The 23,459-nt window shown below is 41.5% G+C and overlaps 1 protein-coding gene across 1 annotated transcript in view; it reads left to right on the forward strand.

Moving 5' to 3' along the window:
• mrps18a (mitochondrial ribosomal protein S18A) overlaps positions 1-23,459 on the forward strand; it is a 141,494-nt gene that overhangs the window by 55,533 nt on the left and 62,502 nt on the right. The window contains exon 5 of the mRNA XM_063040634.1: positions 16,768-16,840. Within this exon, the coding sequence (XP_062896704.1) occupies positions 16,768-16,840 (73 nt within the window). The remainder of the gene's footprint in view (positions 1-16,767; positions 16,841-23,459) is intronic.

A 23,459-nucleotide genomic window follows, 5' to 3' on the forward strand; every position in this document is an offset into this window, starting at 1 on the left:
AAATTAACCAGAAAAAGCGGCTCACCTGGGGACTGGGAGAAATTCAGAGTCCAGCAGAGGAGGGTAAAGGGTTTAATTAGGAAAGGGAAAAAAGATTATGAGAGAAAACTGGCAGGGAACATAAAAACTGACTGTAAAAGCTTTCATAGATATGTGAAAAGAAAAAGATTGGTTAAGACAAATGTAGGTCCCCTACAGACAGAAACAGGTGAATTGATTATGGGGAGCAAGGACATGGCAGACCAATTGAATAATTACTTTGGTTCTGTCTTCACTAAGGAGGACATAAATAATCTTCCAGAAATAGTAGGGGACAGAGGGTCCAGTGAGATGGAGGAACTGAGGGAAATACATGTTAGTAGGGAAGTGGTGTTAGGTAAATTAAAGGGATTAAAGGCAGATAAATCCCCAGGGTCAGATGGTCTGCATCCCAGAGTGCTTAAGGAAGTAGCCCAAGAAATAGTGGATGCATTATTGATAATTTTTCAAAACTCTTTAGATTCTGGACTAGTTCCTGAGGATTGGAGGGTGGCTAATGTAACCCCGCTTTTTAAAAAAGGAGGGAGAGAGAAACCGGGGAATTATAGACCAGTTAGCCTAACATCGGTGGTGGGGAAACTGCTAGAGTCAGTTATCAAAGATGTGATAACAGCACATTTGGAAAGCGGTGAAATGATCGGACAAAGTCAGCATGGATTTGTGAAAGGAAAATCATGTCTGACGAATCTCATAGAATTTTTTGAGGATGTAACTAGTAGAGTGGATAGGGGAGAACCAGTGGATGTGGTATATTTGGATTTTCAAAAGGCTTTTGACAAGGTCCCACACAGGAGATTAGTGTGCAAACTTAAAGCACACGGTATTGGGGGTAAAGTATTAATGTGGATAGAGAATTGGTTGGCAGACAGGAAGCAAAGAGTGGGAATAAACGGGACCTTTTCAGAATGGCAGGCAGTGACTAGTGGGGTACTGCAAGGCTCAGTGCTGGGACCCCAGTTGTTTACAATATATATTAATGACTTAGACAAGGGAATTAAATGCAGCATCTCCAAGTTTGCGGATGACACAAAGCTGGGTGACAGTGTTAGCTGTGAGGAGGATGCTAAGAGGATGCAGGGTGACTTGGATAGGTTAGGTGAGTGGGCAAATTCATGGCAGATACAATTTAATGTGGATAAATGTGAGGCTATCCACTTTGGTGGCAAAAACAGGAAAACAGATTATTATCTGAATGGTGGCCGATTTGGAAAAGGGGAGGTGCAACGAGACCTGGGTATCATTATACACCAGTCATTGAAAGTGGGCATGCAGGTACAGCAGGCGGTGAAAAAGGCGAATGGTATGCTGCCATTCATAGCAAGAGGATTCGAGTACAGGAGCAGGGAGGTACTACTGCAGTTGTACAAGGCCTTGGTGAGACCACACCTGGAGTATTGTGTGCATTTTTGGTCCCCTAATCTGAGGAAAGACATTCTTGCCATAGAGGGAGTACAAAGAAGGTTCACCAGATTGATTCCTGGGATGGCAGGACTTTCATATGATGAAAGACTGGATCGACTAGGCTTATACTGTCTGGAATTTAGAAGATTGAGGGGGGATCTTATTGAAACATATAAAATCCTAAAGGGATTGGACCGGCTAGATGCTTCCCGATGTTGGGGAAGTCCAGAGTGAGGGGTTACAGTTTGAGGATAAAGGGGAAGCCTTTTAGGACCGAGATTAGGAAAAACCTCTTTACACAGAGAGTGGTGAATCTGTGGAATTCTCTGCCACAGGAAACAGTTGAGGCCAGTTCATTGGCTATATTTAAGAGGGAGTTAGATATGGCCCTTGTGGCTAAAGGGATCAGGTGGTATGGAGGGAAGACTGGTACAGGATTCTGAGTTGGATGATCAGCCATGATCATACTGAATAGCGGTGCAGGCTCGAAGGGCCGAATGGCCTACTGCTGCACCTATTTTCTATGTTTCTATGAATATACACCATTTACATTGTTCAGTATCATAGCAGTTGTTTTTTCAAACTTGAGAAAAATAGTCGTTTGTGTATTTTCCTGCAAATGTTTGCAAGACGTGTAGAAAAGGTGAAGGTGCTTCAGTGTTACTTGGAATCTTCTGAAGTACCTTAAGACCAATAATTTTATAGAGGGAACAGAAGAAAAAGTTCTCGATTTCCATTTGGTGTTGAGTGTGTGACAAGGTAGGGGTTAATAAGAGGATGTATGGAATGTGAGGGAATATTCTGAGAAAGAGCCTGCTGACTAGTTGAGACCCTGGTTATGTGAGAGATATTGAGACCAAGATGATGACCAGGGAGTTCAAGGAATAATATACAAAGGTAAAGATGGGAGAAGCCTGTCGTAAAGATGCCAAGATTGGTTTAAATTCTGCTTGTGGAGTTATGTAAACTGGGACCAGGTCCAATTCAGAAACAATAAGTAAAGTTGATCTCTGTGGGAAATGGAGCTGAATTTTGACATTCTTCAGACTTTATGAGCATACAAACTTGTACAGCATCTAGAAGAACTGTGCTGGTGGAGGTAAGCCAGGAGAATAGAAGAGAAAAAACTGGCACGATGTTGCTCTCTACTTCCAGAATTGACTAAGCTGTGGGAGAGTTGGAATTAGGAATCAGCATGCTGGTTCTAGGGATCAGCAACAACCCCAAACCAACGATATGATGTGAAGTCTAAATCTGTTGGATGAAGAATATACTTCAAAAGCTCATGATGATAACACTGGACAACAAATTTATTCAAAAGTGTTGCTTCCTCAGAATTTTTTTTGGTTATGATAGACTGCTTGAAGATGAACACAAATATAATTTCAGACTACTTGTATCACATAGGAATTTGGAGAAACAACAAATTAACTTTTATTGAATATAATGTGTTTAATTCCATAATGGTGCTGATGCTTTGCAATAGTTCAACTAAGTTAAAAATATTTTGTTAATGATTTTCATTTGTATTCACTGTCTGAGGTTTCTTGCTTAAGTGTCCAACAATAATTTGCCAGCATTGATGGATTCCAGTTGCCCTGGTATCTTTTTTCCATGACCGCAATGTCCTGGTGAAACCTTTCACCATGCTCGTCACTGACAGCACCAAGATTTGCAGGAAAGAAGTCTAAATGGGAATGCAGAAAATGAATCTTTAGTGACATGTTGCATTTCATGGTTTTATATGCTTGAAGCATTCTTTCAACCGGTTGCATGTAGATTGGTGCTCTGTAGATGCCGAGAAAACTTTCAGCAACTTCCTTGAATGCCTTCCTTGTGATTTTCTCCAGTCCCACTAGAAATTCTTCAAATTGCCTGTCATTGATGACCTGTTTGATTTGTGGCCAACAAAAATGCTTTCCTTAATCTTGGCATCAGTTATTCTGGGAAGTACCTGTCTCAAATATCAAAATCCTTCATAGAAATTTTTGTGCCTGGTGATACCAAATTCCATCCTTACAGTCCTGAACCCAATAATTATTACTAAAACCTGTCGTGCCATGCAGCAGTCGCGCTGCCTAAGCATGCCTGGACAAGATAGGAAACTTTCCAGCTTACATTGTAGGCAACATTTTAATTGACTTGAATTATGAATTGAAATAATAAAAAAAAAGTGATCTCAAAAAATGGTCCATGATAGGGAAATTTCATGGTAATTTTCATGATCAGTAGCCCAAAATACATAAGATATATCTAAAGGTATTCAGGAAGCAAGATCTTTGTTGTCCAGTGTAATTGGAGGTAGAAAGCTTAATTAGAAAAGTGTGTCTCACTTGAAGTCTGAATTACTGATTACATTGGACAGCCAAGATTTTACTTTCTGAGTACTTTTGGGTGTACGTAATGCATTTTGGGCTGCTGATCATGAAAATCACCATGAGATTTCCCTACCATGCACCATCTTTTTGAAATTGTCTGTATTTGTTATTTCAATTCATAATTCAAATCAGAGTAACTGATGACAAGATTAAGGAAGGCATTTCAAACAGGTCATCAATGACAGACATTTCAAAGAACTTCTAGTGGGACTGGAAAAATTTGTATGGAATTATGTTGCTGAAAATTTTCTTGGCAACTACAGAGCACGAAACTATGTGCAGCTGGTTGACAATATACTTCAAGCATACAAAACCATGAAGTGCAACATGTCACTAAAGCTTCATTTTCTGCATTCCCATTTAGACTTCTTCCCTGCAAAAAATGGTGCTGTCAGTGATGAGCCTAGTGAAAAGTTTTACCAGGAATATGTGGTCATGGAGAAATGGAATCAGGGCAAATGGAATCCATCATTGCTGGCTGATTATTGTTGGATGCTTAAGTGAGAAGTGTCAGAAATTGAGTACAACTAAAAATCATTAATAAAACATTTTAGCTATGCAATTTACTGTATTATATGCATAGAATTTAATTTCTTGTTTCTCCATATTCCTACATGATTCAAGTGGTCTGAATTTATATTTGTGTTCAGTTTCAAGTGATCTATCATAAACAAAAAAATTCTGAGGAAGCAACACTTTGAAAAAAATTGTTGTCCAGTGTTATAAATTATAATGTTGCATATTGCAAGTATACTTAAGCAAGAACATTACAACACAGATAAAGCCTGTTTCAACCAGACCAGTCATCACGTTCCTTCCACTCCATGTATTTTACTGAAATGACCAATATATTCTTCTATTCCAACCCCCTCTTGTTCTTTGTACAACTGGACTAATTAATCAGTGTTTTATATGAAAGGGAACTTGGTGGGTGGGTAATTCAATGAGAGACCCCAGTGCAAAGAGAATTTCAAATCAAGAAGGCAGCACATAGCCACTAATGTACTGTAGAGGCAGCCACAACTTGGCAAAGCTCATTACGAGAACTTTTAAAGAATTATTTTCTGCATAAGTAACATTCCTCAGGTTACAATATAAAAAACTGAAAAATGAAAGCAGATCTTAGTTCCATCCCTTTGTTCAAACAGTAAAAGGAATGAGTTGCTTTCTTCTGAGATAGGAGTGACCCATGTTTCTGCAGGGTATCGTGGCAACTGAGTGACACAATGGAAAATCAAAGACAGTTGTGGTAATTGAATATATCAATATATATTTGTGTGTTTAGTCTGGTTAAATAGTCAGTGACATATCTATCTGCTCTCTATTGGGTGTGTTTTCAGGTGCAGAACTCCTCCACCTACCTACACATGCACACTGTTGCATTGTATTGCAGGATGCCCCGGGTTACAAATGCCCAGCTTATGGATATAGTACTCTTAAATACAGGCAAGACCCCATAATATAACATTCAAAAGTCTGGTATATGTTGTACACTTGTTCCCACAAACAGCAGAGCCAGTTTTCTCTCTCTCATCACTGTTAGTAAATGCTCTGTTGTAAACCTTATATGCTTTTGATGGCATTCATTACAATATTGTGGAGGTATAGTTACTACTTTGAGAGATATTTGTGAATTTTCAGACATGTACACAAAATTGACTTATAGACATCCGTAAAAACGGAACCTGTTCATTACCTGAGGGCCTGCATTTGAATCTACCGATGTCATCTTCACTATCAGGATAGATTATACTGGAACATGCCCAGTGTTCGGAAACTCACAACATTATCCCTATTCATAATACATAGGAACAGAATTAGGCCATTAGGCCCATCAAGTTTGCCTTACCCTTCAATCATGATTGATTTATTTTCTCTCAACCCTGTTCTTCTGCTGCCTTCTCCCCGATCATTACGATCCCCCCCCCCCATTCTTCTAAACTTAAACAAGTACAGGTCAAAAGTCATCAGACATTCCCCTTTCATTCCTGGGATCTTTCTCTGAAACCTCTTCTGGACCCTCCTCAGTATCAGCACATCCTTTCTTAGATATGGGACTCAAAACTGTTCACAGTACTCGAAAAGTGTTCCGACTGATGTCTTATAAAGTCTCAGCATTACATACTTTTCATATTTTAGTCCTCTTGAAAAGAATTATGACATTGCATTTGTCTTCCTTACTACTGACTCAACCTGCAAGTTTAATTTTAGGAATCCTGTGCTTGAACTCCCAAGTCCCTTATCACTTCAGATTTTTAGAAAATTCCTGAATTGCATGGGCTGGATACATGAGCCTGTGTTGTTGGCTTCCATTTGGGATAGTCATGAGCCAGGAATTTCTGCGTGATGATAGGATGCTACATGAGCAGTAGGGAAGATTTGAGGTTATCCATTTTCCCTGTCCATCTGGTAATCTTGCTGTAACAGAGCTTGGAGTTGTGTGATTGTTTTGGGATTTTGGAATGCAGCCACAGGGACATATATCCATGCCCCTGATTAATGACATTTAAATTAACATAAACATGGCTTTTGTTATGTTTATTTTTGTTTATATTGTGTGCAAGTTGTGCCTAATTTATGTTAATTTTGTGTATGTAAATTATATTTGACATGTGATCTACTGCTGCCAGAAGAAGCTAATCTTTATGCCATTTATATCCAGGCTATGTATGTTCATGAGAATAAACATGACCATGGGATATGCTCCATCCCTACTCTTCCCCACCATCATCACACTTCACCTTCAATTCCTATCCACTTCAGAATATTTATCCAAACAAAGTTGAGGACTTATCTGGGGTATGTAGATGTATTGAGGAGCAAACACAGGTAATGTAGCCAGAATGCATCTTTCTGTGAGAAATAACAGAAGAGCATGTCACAGTCTGTGCTACTTGCTCATGGATGAAGAAATGAGTGACTTGATTGTGCTGGAATGTTGTCCAATTTTTATTACCATTTGACTCCTGAAAACATTTGGAACTCAAAACGGGTTTACAGTCTGTAGAAATCAGATGCTCAACATCAGCCATAGGGAAACAACAGAAATTTGTGTAAACACCAGCATTTCTGCATCTTTTAACCGCGTGTATCGTCCAGCCTCTCTGCTTAGAGTTAAGCATATCTGGCAGATGTATGTTTCAGCTGCCCTTCAAACCCCCTCAAACTTCCTTAGAGGCCCACTGGCTTTCCCCTCCTACAGTGCATGACATGCCTGTGATAGAAAATGGGTCATTGCCAAGAACACACACAACCACTGGGTTCCAGCTAAGCAAAAACAAAAGTGATGTAACCCTAAACCATGCTGGAACTGCTGGGTCTCCACGCACCCCACCCACATTCATCTTGGATCTAGATGACATTGTTACTACAAACGTACATAGATACCCACAAGGAGCCTAACACGGTATCACTCTGCAAATTGCATGTTAAAAATATACACCAGAATATGGTCCTTGCACACCAAAAAACTTCTGATTGATTGGTGTGGCGAAGAAAATTGTCCCAAAGCTGTTTCCCTATGTGTCACATTAAACTTTACCCCTTGATAACTTCTAAACTTTAGTGATATTTGCTCCTTTGAAAGCAAAGCGAAGGAACATTTTAGGATAGAACTATTTGGAAATGTTACCCCTTCAGGAAATCATTCCACTCCCTGCATTTTCTTTCAGTTCCTAATTATTGACATTTTTTGCTTCAGTTTCTGCAGTCAGAAACCTGTGGATTTGGAGGGTCATTGATTGCAGTGGTTGTGGATTGTACTTGAGGTGGAAAGTCATCTGCTGTACAGATTGAGCTAATGCAGAGATTGGCAGAGGCCCCCAGTCAACATCTCTCAAGGTGGTGAAATCTACTTGTAAAGTGAGCCTGCTCTCTTAACTGTGATGACTGATTCAAAATCGGATGAAACATGCCACCTAGAGGAAACACAAGTCAGTGAGTGGATTTCAGCTTTCAGATCTCCTAATTAAGAGAATCAAGCAGGCTCGTAACGCAAACAACAGGAATTCTGCAGATGCTGGAAATTCAAGCAACACACATCAAAGTTGCTGGTGAACGCAGCAGGCCAAGCAGCATCTGTAGGAAGAGGTGCAGTCGACGTTTCAGGCCGAGACCCTTCGTCAGGCTCGTAACGCATTCCATTTTCTCTGGAGACAGACTGTCCACTGACATTTTCTACAAGTCCACTGACTCTCATAACTATCTCAACTATACCTCTTCCCACCTTGCCACATGCAAAAATGCCATTCTGTATTCCCAGTTCCTCCATCTCCGCCGCATCTGCTCCGAGGATGAGGTTTTCTGTTCCAGGACATCTTAAATGTCCTCTTTCTTTAAGGATTGTGGTTTCCCTTCTGCTGTCATCAATGATGCCCTCACTCGCATCTCCTCCATTTCCCGCACTTCGGCTCTCACCCTATCCTCCCGCCACCACAACAGGGACAGAGTTCCCCTTGTCCTCACCTACCACCCCACCAGCCTCCAGATCCAGCACATTATCCTCCACAACTTCTGCCACCTTCAACAGGACCCTACCACTAAACACATCTTTCCCTCTCCACCCCTCTCTGCTTTCCGCAGGGATTGGTCCCTCCGCGACTCCCTGGTCCACATGTCCCTCCCTGGCACTTACCCCTGTAAGCGTAAGTGCTACACCTATCCCTATACCTCCTCTCTTGCCTCCATTCAGGGCCCCAAACAGTCCTTCCAAGTGAGGCAACACTTCACTTGTGAGTCTGTTGGGGTCATCTATTGCATCCGGTGCTCCCGGTGCGGCCTCCTCTACATTGGTGAAACCCGACGCAGATTGGGGGACCGCTTCGTCGAGCACCTCTGCTCCATCCGCCACAACAGACAGGATCTCCCAGCAGCCACCCACTTCAACTCTGCTTCACATTCCCATTTGGATATGTCCATACATGGCCTCCTCTACTGCCATGATGAAGCTAAACTCAGGTTGGAGGAGCAACACCTTATATACCGTCTGGGTAGTCTCCAGCCCCTTGGTATGAACACTGAATTCTCCAACTTCTGGTAATTCCCTCCCCCTCCCTTCCCCTATCCCAGTTTCACTCTGCTCCCTCCCCCAGCTGCCTATCACCTCCCTCATGGTTCCGCCTCCTTCTACTACCCATTGTGTTTTCCCCTATTCCTTCTTCACCTTTCCTGCCTATCCCCTCCCTGCTTCCCCTTCCCCACCCCTTTATCTTTCCCCTTACTGGTTTTTCACCTGGAACCTACCAGCCTTCTCCTTCCCACACTCCCCCCACCTTCTTTATAGGGCCTCTGCCCCTTCCCTCTTCAGTCCTGACGAAGGGTTCCGGCCCGAAATGTCGACTGATCTTTTCCACGGATGCTGCCCGACCCACTGAGTTCCTCCAGCGTGTTGTGAGTGTTGCTTTGACCCCAGCATCTGCAGATTATTTTGTGTTCATCTGTGGGCTGCTCTTGCAATCTATTTCAGTCTACCAAGAGATCTAATGCACTCTCTCCTTGCTATGTGGCAACTCCAAAGGAAATACAGGGAGGAGAATCAACCACTGTTGGGGAGGGGGGTCCTTTGAATTGGGTCTGTGGAGCCACTCTGTCAAGTATGTCGTGAGAAATTCATTACCATTTTACATTTACTTCATGATGGCATGCATTTATGGTCTTAACTAGCAGAATCAATCTCAGTGCTGACCATTGGCCCACACCTTCCTTCAGTTTCTCTTGCTGCAGCGTTGCACATCACCTCCAATAAGTTTTCCGTTGGAGGACAGATGAGAAAATATTCTGCTTGTGTCACCTCCATTTCACAGCCAAGTTACCGTAACTTTAGTTATAGAGCTCCTTCCTGTATGCCGAGAGCACCTGTAGCATCTGTATATCTAAATTCAGAAACCAAATATGGTTGGTGTGTTTACCTTTGATAGAGAGAAAAGATCTGGATCAATCTGTTCCTCCTGCCCGGCATCACCCTCTGACAATAAGGAACCACAATGGTATCCTGCAAAGCACATAGGGTTTCATATGTCTCAGGAAACACTATTCAATGAAGGCGGCCATTGATGATTAAATTGACTGTTGCCTTCATTGCACCAGTACAGCCCTTGCCACCATGTTTGAAGACCTCAGGCTCCTCAGAAAGTTCATGTTGCATCTGATGGAATGCTTCTGAGTCATGTACAACCTAGAGCAAACACCCCAAAGCACTGGAGAGATACCACAGACTCTGTCTCTGTAAAATCTTCCAAGTCCACTGGCTTGGTAATTGAACGATATCAGTATTCTGTTCCACACAAACATACCCAACATTGAGGGTCTAATTACACACTGTCAGTTCTGATAAATAAACCATGTTTGTGTGACAGGCACCAACCAGATTTCTGAATAGGATCCCTCTTCCGAGCTCTTAAACAGCTGGCTAGAGGAAGTGATTCAAGGGAGTTTTCAAAGCTTACTTGGAGAAAAAGTGTAAATTTCCACCAGCTTGTGAGAATTGCTGTCCAGTGACCATTTAAAATGGAAAAAGAGTGTTCAGAATCACTTTGAGAAACTGACATACATTAATTGGATAAATGTGGAACTCCGGAGTCTGTGGAGGAAGGAGTGCACCAACTCCCAAATCACCCACTCACTTGCCCTAGCAAGGAGTTCCTACTCTACTTGAGTCTGTGGATCATATGTCTGTTCTGTCAACCACCTCAGGGCCCACAAAATCGGGGATTGGAAGGCCTGCCTAAGATAAAAGTGGAACTTCAGTGGAGGAATTACGGGGACTTAATTGGTCTTTCTATCACAATTTGTAGCTAACTTCAAAGTCTTATCCTTACTTCAGGATAATAAGGACTTGTATTTACATTCTGTCTTTTGTTTTCTCCAAATGTCTCAAATTGTGAACTTTCAGCATATAATTACTGTGCTGAACTCAACCCCTAACAACAGCCACAACAAAACTTCTTTATAGTAATGTTGAGAAGGAAGAAAAGGAATTAAGAACTTGTGATTCTTCTTACAAACAGTACTATTGAATTCCTTCCGTTTAATTTATGGTTAAATATTTCTTCGAAATAATTCAGTGTCTGATAGAGCAGCACTCACTCAGTAGAGCGGAGCAGTGGCAATCTGGATTATGTTCTTAACTGATAAATGGGATGCAAAGTTGTTAAATTCTTCAGAATTCTCTACTACAGAAAGTTTTATGGTACATTTGAGAAATCAGTATAGGTTTGGACACCGATAATGTTAGAAGTAAATGATCACATTGAATAGTGGAGTTAGACCCATTACTGCCATTAGACCCAAGTGATCTCCTCCCAAGGTTTTTAGGTTCTTAAGAGCAATAGTCTGATGTGAGGAATCACAGGAGACTATTTATCATATTAAATCCATGCTGACTCTCTACAAAGCAAACCATACTGTTTGTTACCTCGTTTCTTCCCCCTGGAACTTCTGGTAAGATGGCAGAGCAAATACAGCTGTCTCTCAGTGGCCAACCAAGGTGCTTTTTTCTTTGTAGAATTTGTTTTTTTACGATTCAAAAACAATTCTACTCCTAGAACATCGGGTGTTGCAGGGCTACTCCTTCAGTAAGCTGCTCATTGGATTGAGCAGCTGGACTGGTGTTGGTGACGGAGCTGGCCAAGGTGTTGAAGGGGTTGGCTGAGGTGCTGAAGGAGCCGGCTGGGATGTTGGAGGAGCCGGTCGGGATATCAGAGGAGCTCACTGGGATGTGCCAATCTGGATTTCGAAGCAGATGACCCGGCTGCAGATCATGTTGCTGCCCGCTACTTGTAAACATTAAAGTTTGTGCAGTATAATCCTGGGAGATTGTCTCGGACATTTCACTTGCGATCACAAGACTCTGTTGGACAGTGATAATGTAAGTTGCTGCAGGCCTGCTGCCCTTGTCTGGTGGTGGGATAGTCGACATGGGAGCTGTGTAGCCTCGGTTGTGAGCCTCAAGCCTCAAACTTGCCTGCTGTTACAGATCAGGTGAGTGATGTGCAAGTGCTATAGCATAATTGAGCTGAGCTGGGGCCTGGCCTTGACTGTCGGTACTGCTCTCCTGTGTTTGAATGACAGGCTGGATTGCATGCGTCTGCACACTGCCAGGAGACCGAATCATCGATTGCTGGACATTGTCACTCAGGGTCTTGGACTTAAATGTCTTTTTTTTCCATCTTCTTTGCTCAAGATTTTGAATTATGTTATTCACTATTTTTGAATGTTTTGTACCGTGGCCCAAGAGGAACACTGTCTTGTTCAGCTGTATTTATGTATGATTTGAATGATAATTAAACTTGATTTAATTTGATGGCCTTTTAAATCACTTTCCCACAAGCTGCCTGCCAGTTCATTTTTAGAAGCCCTGATATCTACCACCCTTGAAGGCAGTGCATTTCAGATCTGTAAAAAAAATCTTCGGTACTATGCACTTGTGCCACTTGTTGATCACTTTAAATCTGTAACCTTTAGACTTTGAACTGCTCTGTTTATCCATTTAAACCCAAGTGTGCTGCTACCAACTGAACCAAGACTGACATGCAGAAGATTAAAATGTGTGTTGATATTGGAAAGAAAGTGATGGAAGAACAGCAGCAGAACAAACTGGGCTTTGTGGTAGCACAGGAGCGGAGATTGGATTGAATAGCCCTGACTAAATCACTCAGAACTATAAGAATAAAATTAAGGTTCTCTGTTATTTTGGGTCTCCAGTTCATTTCTGTCTGCCACCTTCGGCAAGGGCAAACCAGGTGATCGCCAACAATTTTATACAAAAGAAAATCTGCAGATGCGGGAAATCTAAGCAACACACACAAAGTGCTGGAGGAACTCAGCAGGCCAGGCAGCATCTATAGGAAAGAGTGCACTCAATGTTCCGGGATGAGACCCTTCACAACTTAGTAACTTGGGGGCAAGGAGAAAACAGTCGAGGAGAAATGGAGTGCATTTGTGAGAGTTCTTTAATGTAAATTTGCAACATACAATGTAGTATAAAATTATTTTTCTTATTGCTATTTTCAGGGAAAATGTTAACACAGGATGATCTGTAAAACCTTGTCTTCTTTTAGTTTGGCAAAGCATTCAGTTTTCGTCCAAAGAGTGCATACACTGTAAGTTGTATTTAAAACTGAGCTATGTCTATGTTGATTTGTGTTCAGACCTGAGATGGTTTAAGGAGGATAATGTGCTCCCCAACCTGCTGCACAACCCTCATTCGAAGATCACCTTCAAACAGAACCTTCAGAATGACATTCAGAATTGGAAACCCCAGTTTCATTCAGTGTGAAAAGAGCTGATTCTAAGAACTTTGCTTATGTGTGATCGAAGGCTCAGATGCAGCAGGTCAGAAGATCATGTCGCAATCCAGAGGACAGTGGACAAAGTCTACATCAACACTTTTCGTTCTTATTCTATGGTTCTGACTCTATATAAAATTGACAAAGTCCTGATTTAATAAGGTGTTAAATGAAGTCCTCATTTTCCTAGTGACACAGATATAAAAATTCCATAGCACATTTTATGCGTGGGAGTTATGAGGGCTGGTTAACCCCCACTGGTTACCAAGGTCAGTGGTATATGTGAGACTGGAATTCAAGGTCAGACAAGATCCATGTGAGTTCAGAATTTGAGGCTGAAGGGCAGACCTGTGATCTGCGAGTCCTGGGGTCGATACCCAGTCGTTTGCCAAGTCTGGAAGGCAAAGTCGAATCTTGAAATCCAGAGCATGGCAAGTCCTGAGGAAGAAGCCCAAAGGTTGAAGACCGAATGAGTCATGATGGCCTGGGTTACCACTGTTATAGGGCCATGTGTCACGAACCCCGTGACGGGTTGAAAAGGACCAGCAGAAATGGAGCACACCTGGAGTCTGGTTTACTATAAATTAACACTATATTTATTACTACTACGAATTAATAACATTAAACTGAATACAGGTTTCCCCCGCCATCGGAAGATAGAGCGTTCCTATGAAATGGTTTGTAAGCCGAAATGTCGTAAAGCGAAGAAGCAATTACCACTTATTTATATGGGAAAATTTTGTGAGCGTTCGCAGACCCAAAAATAACCCACCACATCATGCCAAATCACACATAAAACCTAAAATAACAGTAACATATAGTAAAAGCAGGAATCATATGATAAATACACAGCCTATATCAAGTAGAAATACTTCTCTACAACGATTGCCTGCACAGATCTCCGTAGCGAAAATCTCACGCAAGCGCTGTCGGCAGAAAATTAATTAGGTGCTGCCCGGCACGTAAATGGCGGCGCAGATCAGAGGCGATTGCCAATTGCATTGCCTCTAATCTGGGCTGACAATTATGTGCTAGGCGGCACCTAATTAATTAGCATGTATATTTCGGCTTTTTTCTTAAAGATGTGCTGTGTGCCTCCCGGCTACTGCTGCGTTCTTCGTGAATCAGTACAGTATTTGTCCAGGGCCCGGGTGTTGGGGTGGTGGGACACGGGGGTGTCATCTCATCGTCGATCAGGGCAGGCAGCTCATCTTCTGCTATGACTGCCCGCCTCAATGTCGAAGGTCGAGGTTCGTTGTCTGCTGTGGCTGATGTGGAAGGCTTGCTTGACTGCTGAGCCTCGTGCATTTTTCTGTCATACAGTTGTTTGTAAGCACTCAAACCATCCTGCAAATATCCCCTAAACCTACGTACCCTTTCAAAATTAAAGTCGTACTTTATCATTGCAGCGAAAATCTCACGCAGCTGCTTCACTTTCTGCATTCGGTTTCGATTGTTATCCTTTCCTCTTCCAATTGCATCAGCTCTCCATCCATCAGTTCTTGGTCATGGGATGCCAAAACCTCTTCAACATCATGTTCGTCAGCTTCCACAAGCCAAACTCACTTTGTCCTTGCTTCGTTCACCACGATCGAAAGGCTTAATTATGTCTAGTTTTACGCTAAGTGTAACACCCTTACTCTTTCAGGCTTTTCCGACACCTTAGAACTCATCTTGCTAATGGCTGCTCAGTGCAACGTGTTAAAGCAATGCCGTTCCGAATCCGGGGGAGAGCGGCTGTTCAGGGCACGCGCTGCCTTTCTTCATAACAGTGAAAACACCTTCTGAAAGCGAAAACAGGGTACTAATGTAGGTCTTTCGTAACAGTGAGGTTTTATTATTTATATATATATATATCCGTAAATGTGTGTGTGGATACAAATAAATAATAGTCCAGGAGGTAGATATCAGTCTTACGGTGTCAGATAAGTTTAAGCAGTTCAGTTCACTTTGTGTTGCGTCGAGTTGAATTGATGGAGAGAGAGAGAGTTAATTGAGTTGATGTTCAAGTTGGCAGCTTTAGTTGTTCTTGCTTCCGAAGTCTTCAGAGTCACTTCGTGTGACTCCCACACAGACACTGATGGACAGAGCCCCTTCTAGGGAACGGTCTACTAACCCACGGCACGGGTTCACCAACAGCAGACCTCCACAGGCAAGTCCTTACCCGCACTGGTAATCAGGGGTCGAAATTAATCGGTCCGTCGCCTCCACCCTCATGGTGGTCTTAAACTCCACTAGTGGTTCCTCGGGTAGCTTCCGCAGTTCTCTCGTGTCGTGTCTCCTCTGCCGTTATCAGACCGAAGGATCAACTTTTTATAATCCCTCCAAAATTCCAGCATCCGTTATCTCAACCGCTCTGAGCTATTACCATGGTGACTTCCCAGCTCGTGTCCCAGCTTGCGACGTATTCTCTCTCTCTTTTAATTGCCCCCTTGTTCATTAGACTGCTGAACTTTCTAGCAGTTTCTCACCTGCGTGACACATGTGAGGCCGGAAGTTGAGACCCAAAAGTCAAAGCAGTGAATGGCGAGTTCTGGGGCGAAATTCAAATTCACAAACACAATGTTTGTGAGTCTGAGAGTCCAGGACAAGGACTAGAAGCCAAGAGGTAGCTTTCCTGGGGCTGAAGGCTATCTGTGTCTGTGTGACAAGGAAAATGAGAGAGATGGTGGGAAAGGGGCACGTTTTGCTGCTGTTCTCTTATTTTACTGTTGTTTGTTGTTGTTTATACTGTTGCTTGTGATCTGCTGAACATTGTGGGCATGATATGTTGGTGCAGATATGAGTGGTGTCACTTGTAGGCTTCCACAGCACATCCTCAAGTGTATTGGTGTTAACACAAGCAATGCATTTTACTGTATGTTTTGATGTGCAGTACATATAATAAATAAATCTGAATCTGAAAATTTGTAGGATGGATCCTGCTAGCTTCCCAACAAATATTTATCTCTCATATCAAATTACTTGATCTAATTATCTGATCCTTATTGTTCTTTTTATGAGCTTGCTATGTACTAATTGCTACTGAGTTTTCTACTTTAGAATGGTGAGCTCATTTATATAATTACTTAGTTGGTTGTTGGATAATTTGGGATGTCCTGAGGCAAGTAAAAGACACTACAGAGACTTTCTCAGTCCTTTTTGATATCTACCATTTTACATGGTGCTGCTATACAGTTTACTTCCACTTTCTTACCACAAATGAATTTATATTCTACTCAAATTAATTCTATCAGTTACTTTGGCTAATTATTGCTTGTGTATGAGAGTGTAAGAGACACACAGGCACACACTCACTTAGAAGCCATTGGTTTATGATCTGCAAGTTTCAGTGTAATACAAGAACTGACAACTGTGGCATTTGCAGTAATTTTCAAAGGGGAGTTGGTGTTGCTGGAGAAATTGGCTTGCTCAGGGAAAGATTCACTTCTCAATCATCCAAAACTTTGATTACTAAGATTATTGCAATTGTCAGTGATGCTGTAAGATTCTTTTTGAAAACTATGCTGGCATCAGTGTTTATGTATGTTTGTGGCTGGCTTTACAGCTGCGTTTTGTGTTTCTGTGTGTGGGAACTTTACTATTATATGCACATGCAACACTTACAGTCTATAAAATACAGCTGCTACTATAGTTACCAGTGTGGCACTAATTGCTTTCTTTAGGCTTGCTGCCAGACCACAAACCTGCCCTGCCAGAAGGTCATATTCCGAAAAAACAGAAGCCTCACTTAAACAGGTAAGTGCTTTTGCTCTGAAACTTGAAGTAAGATTTGCTTAGGATTAAAAGAAAACAAAGGATTGCACTCCACAAAATTCCCTTATTAAGCACTTTTTTTTAAAGCGAGAAAAGTAACTTGTATTCCTTTGGTACCCAGACACTTTATAAGACTATCTGGATAGTAAGCATATAACAAAGCTAATGTCAGTTTGAAAGACCAGGGAATGGTACAAAGATCAGTAAAGAATGACCTGAGAGATGTAGCCACAAGAATATAGAACCAGGTTTATGCTAGTTCATATTACAAAGGTTGGGTGAGAATGGAAAATCATGGATATGCATGTAAGTGCTCTGTGGCCTGAAAGGTTAGACCATAAGATTGTAGATCATGGGTTTCATTAGTTGGTAGTAATTTTTTGGAGAATGTAGGCACTGGACCATAGAAGGAAAAGAGGTGCTATACTGTACTTAGGATATGAAGATAGTCATATTTTTAGTATCTTTTGATTTTTAAGCAAGGAAATTTTCTATTCAGTTAAACTGAGATTTCACATGCTTACTATACAAAACACAGAGTTAGAAGAGTCCTGATCCAAGAATCTGGAATGACCAGATTTGATACCAAACTGAATTTCACGGTGTTAGCCAACACATGATTTTGAGGAATATTTATAAGCCAGCTATCAAGCATGTATTTTAAATTTTTTTATTATTGAGATAGAGGGCAGAATAGGTCCTTCTGACCCTTTGAGCCGCACTGCCCAGAAACCCCCAATTTAACCCTAGCATAATCATGGGACTATTTTCAATGACTAGTTAACCTATCAACCAGTATGTCTTTGGACTGTGGGAGGAAACTGGAGCACCCAAAGGAAACCCACACAGTCACAGAGAGAAAGAACGAGCTCTTTACAAATGTGGTGGGAATTGAACCTGGGCCGCCTATACTGTAAAGCGTTATGTTAACCTCTATGCTACCGGTGTAAAAGACTCCCTCAGAGAAGGAAGAGCTAAAACATTGAAAATTTTAGTCATTTTGTGTGTGAATGTCCTTTTCATCTACATTATCAGAGAATAGAATTAGGAATAGGAGTAGGTCACTTGGCCTTCTGAGCATGCTCTGCTTCTCAGTATGATCTTGAATGATGTTCTTTTTCATTTCTTGTTTTTGCTCACTCCTCATATCCCTTGATACGTTTTGTGTCTTTCTCTTTCTTACGTGTACTCTTTGCCTTCCACAGAGAATTCTACAGGATCTCCATCCACTGAGAAATATTCCCTCATCTCTGTCCTAAGGGTTTCATATTTTCAGCCCTCTAGTTTCAGGCTCCTTCAGCCAGGGAAAAAAATCCTTCTAGCATCCTGTTCGCCAAGTCCTGTTAGAAGTTTGTATGTTTTACTAGGATTGTCTTTCATTCTTCTAAATACCAGTGAATACAGCCTAGCTGATCCAATCTCTCTTCATATGAAGGGCCCATTATCCCAGGAATCAGCTGAAAAGGTCACCCAGAACTTTTTTTTTGTTTTCATCAAAATTTCCAAAATAACACTTTCCCTTTCCATTTTTCCTACCAACGTGAGTAACTTCATATGTATCTATGTTACACTACATTTCCCATGTATATACCTTCTCATCCTACTTGTTGAGACATCTTGAAGTCTCTTTGCATCTTCCTCACAGCTCATAATCCCACCCAGTTTCATGCATTGATGAACATAAAAATACTATGTTTAGTTCCCTCAGCCAAATCTTTGATTAATATATGGCAAACAGCTGGGGCATAAACACAATTTCACTTTGCTAGCCCAGTAGTCATCACCTGCCATCCCAACAAGCCCATCTGCACCTACTCTTAGTTTTCTGTGTGTCAACCAGGCACATATCTCAATTGTTGGTTTTAATTTTGCATATTAACCACTTCTTTGAAATTTTATCATTGGCCTTTTAAAAACCTAAATGCAAAATATCAGTGGGTTCTCCCTTATCTATTCTATCAGTTAAACCTTGAAGAACCTGTAGTAAGATTGTCAAACTCAAGATAATCCTGCTGCTATATCTCCTGGTTTTATAATGGTATAAAAGACTAACTCCTGCACGAGCAGCAACTGTTGTCTGATCAAGTGCAACATGGATAGGCACAATATAAATTCCCCACTTATCTGCACTTTAATTCTTCTATGCCTTGGCAAGGCCATTCTAATCTCTGTCACATTTCCCCTTGAAATATTAGTAATCTGGTAGTCTGTAACTATCAGTGAATTAGCAGATAGGGAGATGAATTGACTTTTAAGTCTTCCTTATTGGAATGAGTTAGCTTTGAATTCAGCCTCTGGGGTTCCTAGTACATGTCAATCAGTTGAAGGGGCCCATTGAAAATCAGATAGGTTGCACTATGTTTCTAAGTGGCCCCACAGCTTCTTCAGGAGTTAAATTGTCCAAGTGTCTATCCCTTTAGCATATAAGAATTAATTAAGTTGATGAAGTGGTTAAAAATTGGAACTTGATGCAATATGTAGTAGTAGTTGAGACATCATGGTCTTCACATGAACCTAAAGAGACCTTTTTTTTTGCTATACTTTATGGATGTTTTCTTCTGGGTCTCTGTGTACATCGTTTAGTCTGGATTACTGCATTTATTGATAGAGGAAGTTTCGATATGCCATTGTTGGCACTATATATTCAGTGACCACATTGCTCACGCTTGTTGGAACCACTTGTGTTCTTTGAGACAGATAAAGTGCACGGAGTCTTGCAACTGGGTCATACATGAGCTGTTCAGATCAGACAGTATATTTAATCAATTTGTTTTTTAAACATTGCCTGCAATTTCACTTACAGGATATTAAAGTTTTCACCAGTTAATAATACATAGTCAGTTCTCATGTTCCCAATTTGTCTCTGCAGGCAACATTGGAGTTTTTATAGTGTTGGATTCCTGAAATGAAGATCAAATGTATTACGGCCCCTGGGAAGAGTATACTTTTAAAAACACATCAGCAGGATATGTCCTCGGGTGCTTTGGGTGGCTGCCCCAATCATGTGCTGAAGTACACACCTGGAAGATGCCATTCCTGTTAAATATAAATGTTGGACTCTTTTCCCTTTGTTTAATTACTGAATGATAACAAGAATTGTGCAATCCAGTAGCTAACAGACAGGTTTCATCACATCTGTTTAGAGTTGCTGGAGGTAGCATTTGGGTTTGTGTGACTATGCACTTTGAGTTTTGCCACTGCTATTGTATGCGAGTAGGTCTAAGTAGCAAGGGGCCAGCTCTAGAGTATGACCCTTGCCTTTGCTTGTCTTATTTACTCAAAGCACTGGGAGGAAGCGATTTCTTTCTTTTTAGCAGTCAGCTGGCAGCTGAAAACTCAGTTTGGTTATTAATTTTCTTTGTCATCCCACCTTGTACTTCCATTTTTTATTCAGGTTTCCTGTCATTCTTGGCTGTTGTGGCTTAGAATACAACATCAAACTGTTGTTGCAGGAGGCCAAAGTTAATATTCTGGCAAGGATGTGGCATGACGTCTCCCATTTTATTTAGTGCCTGCTGGTCAGGATCTGTCCAGAATTCAGATCAACAGCAGCTGTTGATGAGTGTGCAATTAAGTCCTTGTTTTCCTGCCTTTTTGTTTGTGTAGGAAACATGAAGGAGTAGATATAATGATAGTATTAATGTTTTGTTTTAAGCATCAAAAGGGATATTGACTTGTTGTGGCCACATTAGTCTTATGTAGGAACTGTGACCCATATTGTAGATTTCAATATTTTTCTTAATGTTTTCAAATTCCTTTTTATAGTGCTTGATCAAATTTGCTTCAATAGCCATTTGCTGTAATTCAATCAGTATTTGTATGAAGTCAGAACATAACAAATCTGCACAGATTCACAGTCATATTGCACAGAAATAACTCCTTTGGCCTACCTGGTCCATGCTGACTTCTTTGCCTATCTACAGTAGTTTCTACTTTGGCGACACATCAAAGGAGGGAGAGAGTTACCTGAACGTTATGTTTCAGGAGACTGGCACACCCATTAGATTAGCTGCCTCAAATTTGGTCTGTGGTCAGGGACAAGTGGGTGTGACTGCGAGCAAGACAGGTGGTGGAGTCCAAGAGACAATGCTGGAGGAGCCTCAGGCCTTGAACTTGTCCAACAGGTCTGGGATTCTTGCTCCCTGTGTGGATGAGAGTGGGGGCTGTAGGAAGGATTAGCAACCTCACTGTGGCACCGTAGTTCAGGGAGCCATTCAAGCGGGGGGAGAGAAGAGACATGTTGTGGTAATTGAGGACAGTATACTCATGAGAATAGACGAAGTTTGCCGCAGAGATAGAGCATCCTGAAGGAGTGTAGCTTGCTGCTGCCAGGGTTCTGGACATCTTTTCTGACCTAAAGAGGAATTTACAGTGGGAGGGGAAAGATCCAGTTGTCGTGGTCCATGTAGGTATAAACAGCACAGGTAGAACGAGGAAAGAAGTTCTGCTGAGGGAATTTGAGCAGCTAGGGACTAAATTGAAAAACAGAACCCAAAAGATAGCAATCTCTGAATTACTACCTGAGCCCTGTGCAAATTGGTACTGGGTTAAGAAGATTAGAGAGTTAAATGCATGGCTGAAGGGTTGGTGTGGGAGAAGTGGGTTTGAATTCATGGGAAACTGGGACCCAGTATTGGGAAAGGAGGGAGCTATTCCATTAGGACGGGCTGTACCTTATTTGTGATGGGACCTGGATCCTGGCGAATCACTTAACTAGGATTGTGGATAGGGCTTTAAACTAAACAGCATGGGGGTGGGTCTTACACATTGGAGAAGTATGGATAAAGTAAAAGAGAAAAGTGTGGATAAAGGTAAAGTAAAAGCAAAAGTGAAAAAAAAGAAAAGTAAAGGTGGAGTGCAGAAAAGTCAAGTGCATAGGAGACAAAGATTACGAGATTTTAAAAGCATAATGAGTGTAAGGGCACTTTATTTGAATGCCCGTAGTATTCGTAAAAAGGTCAGTGAACTTGTGGCACAAATTAGTAGAAAGAGGTATGATTTAATGGCCATTACAGAAATGTGGTTGCAGGGTGGAGAGGATTGGGAATTAAATATCCAATATGGTAATATGGAAGGATAGGCAGGAAGGTAAGGGAGGTGGGGTGGCACTCTTAACTAAGGATGAGATCGGGGTGATAGTGGGAGATTATATAGAGTCTAGGAGACGGAATGCTGAGTCCATGTGGGTAGAGATTGGGAATTGTAAAAGGAAAAAATCACTAGTGGGAGTTGTCTATAGGCCTCCAAATATTAACATTATAGTGGCACAGGCAATAAACTGAGATATATCTGCGGTGTGTAAGAATAGAACAGCAGTTATTGTGCTGGACTTTAACTTGCACATGGATTGGGTGAATCAAGTTGGTCGAGGCAGTCTTGGGGAGGACTTCATAGAATGCATACGTGATAGCTTTCTTGAACAGCATGTTACTGAACCTACAAGGAAACATGCTATCTTGGATCTGGTCCTGTGCAATGAGACAGGCAAAATTAGCAATCTTGTAGTTAGTGATCCTCTTGGAAAGAGTGATCACAGCATGATTTGAGTTCCTCATACAAATTGAGGGTGCAATCGTTTGATCTAAAATCAGTGTATTATGCCTAAACAAGGAGACTACAACGGGATGAGGGAGGCATTGGAGACGGTACAGTGGAAGACTTTCAAAGAGATTTTTCATGGTGCTCAACAAAAGTATATTCCAGTTAAAAGAAAGGACAGTGAGTATGGGGAGAGCTAGCCTTGGGGAACTAAGGAAATAAAGGAAGGCATCAAACTAAAAGCTGATGCGTACAAAGTCACCAAGGGTAGTGGGAAACTGGAAGATTGGGAAAACTTTAAAAGGCAACAAAGAACCACAAAGCGAGCAATAAAGAAAGGGAAGATAGATTATGAAAATAAACTAGCAGAAAATATAAAGATGGATAGTAGAAGTTTTTACAATTATATAAAGTGGAAAAGGGTTGCTAAAGTGAATGTAGGTCCCTCCCTTGGAGGACAAAAAGGGGAATTGATATTGGGTAATAAGGAAATGGCTGATGGGTAATATATTGAAGAGAGTTGATATGGATGGGATGGGAGGTGAGGACCTCAATACAATAGCCATCATGAAAGAGGTAATGATCAGCAAACTTGTGGGCCTAAAGATAGACAAGTCTTCTAGTCCTGATGGAATGCATCCCAGGGTACTGAAAGAAATGGCAGAGGTTATAGTTTAGGCTTTGGTGATAATTTACCAAAATTCTCTGGAATCTGGGCAGGTCCTGGTGGATTGAAAGAAGGCAAATGTCGCTGTTCAAAAAAGGATGTAGGTAAAAGGCAGAGGGGTCAGGGGTCAGTGCTGGGCCTGCAGCTGTTCATGATATACATTAACGATCTGGAACAGGAGACTGAGTGTAGTGTATCTAAGTTAGCTGATGACACCTAAATTGAGTGGAAAGTCAAAGTGTGCGGAGGATACAGAGCATCTGCAGAGAGATATACATAGGTTAAGTGAGTGGGCGAGGGTTGGCAGATGGAGTATAATGTTGGTAAATGTGAGGTCATCCACTTTGGAGGGAAAAATCAAAGATGGGATTATTATTTAAATGTTAAGAGATTACA

Source organism: Mobula hypostoma, chromosome 2 (genome assembly GCF_963921235.1).
Source record: "Mobula hypostoma chromosome 2, sMobHyp1.1, whole genome shotgun sequence".
Lineage (NCBI taxonomy): Eukaryota > Metazoa > Chordata > Chondrichthyes > Myliobatiformes > Myliobatidae > Mobula > Mobula hypostoma.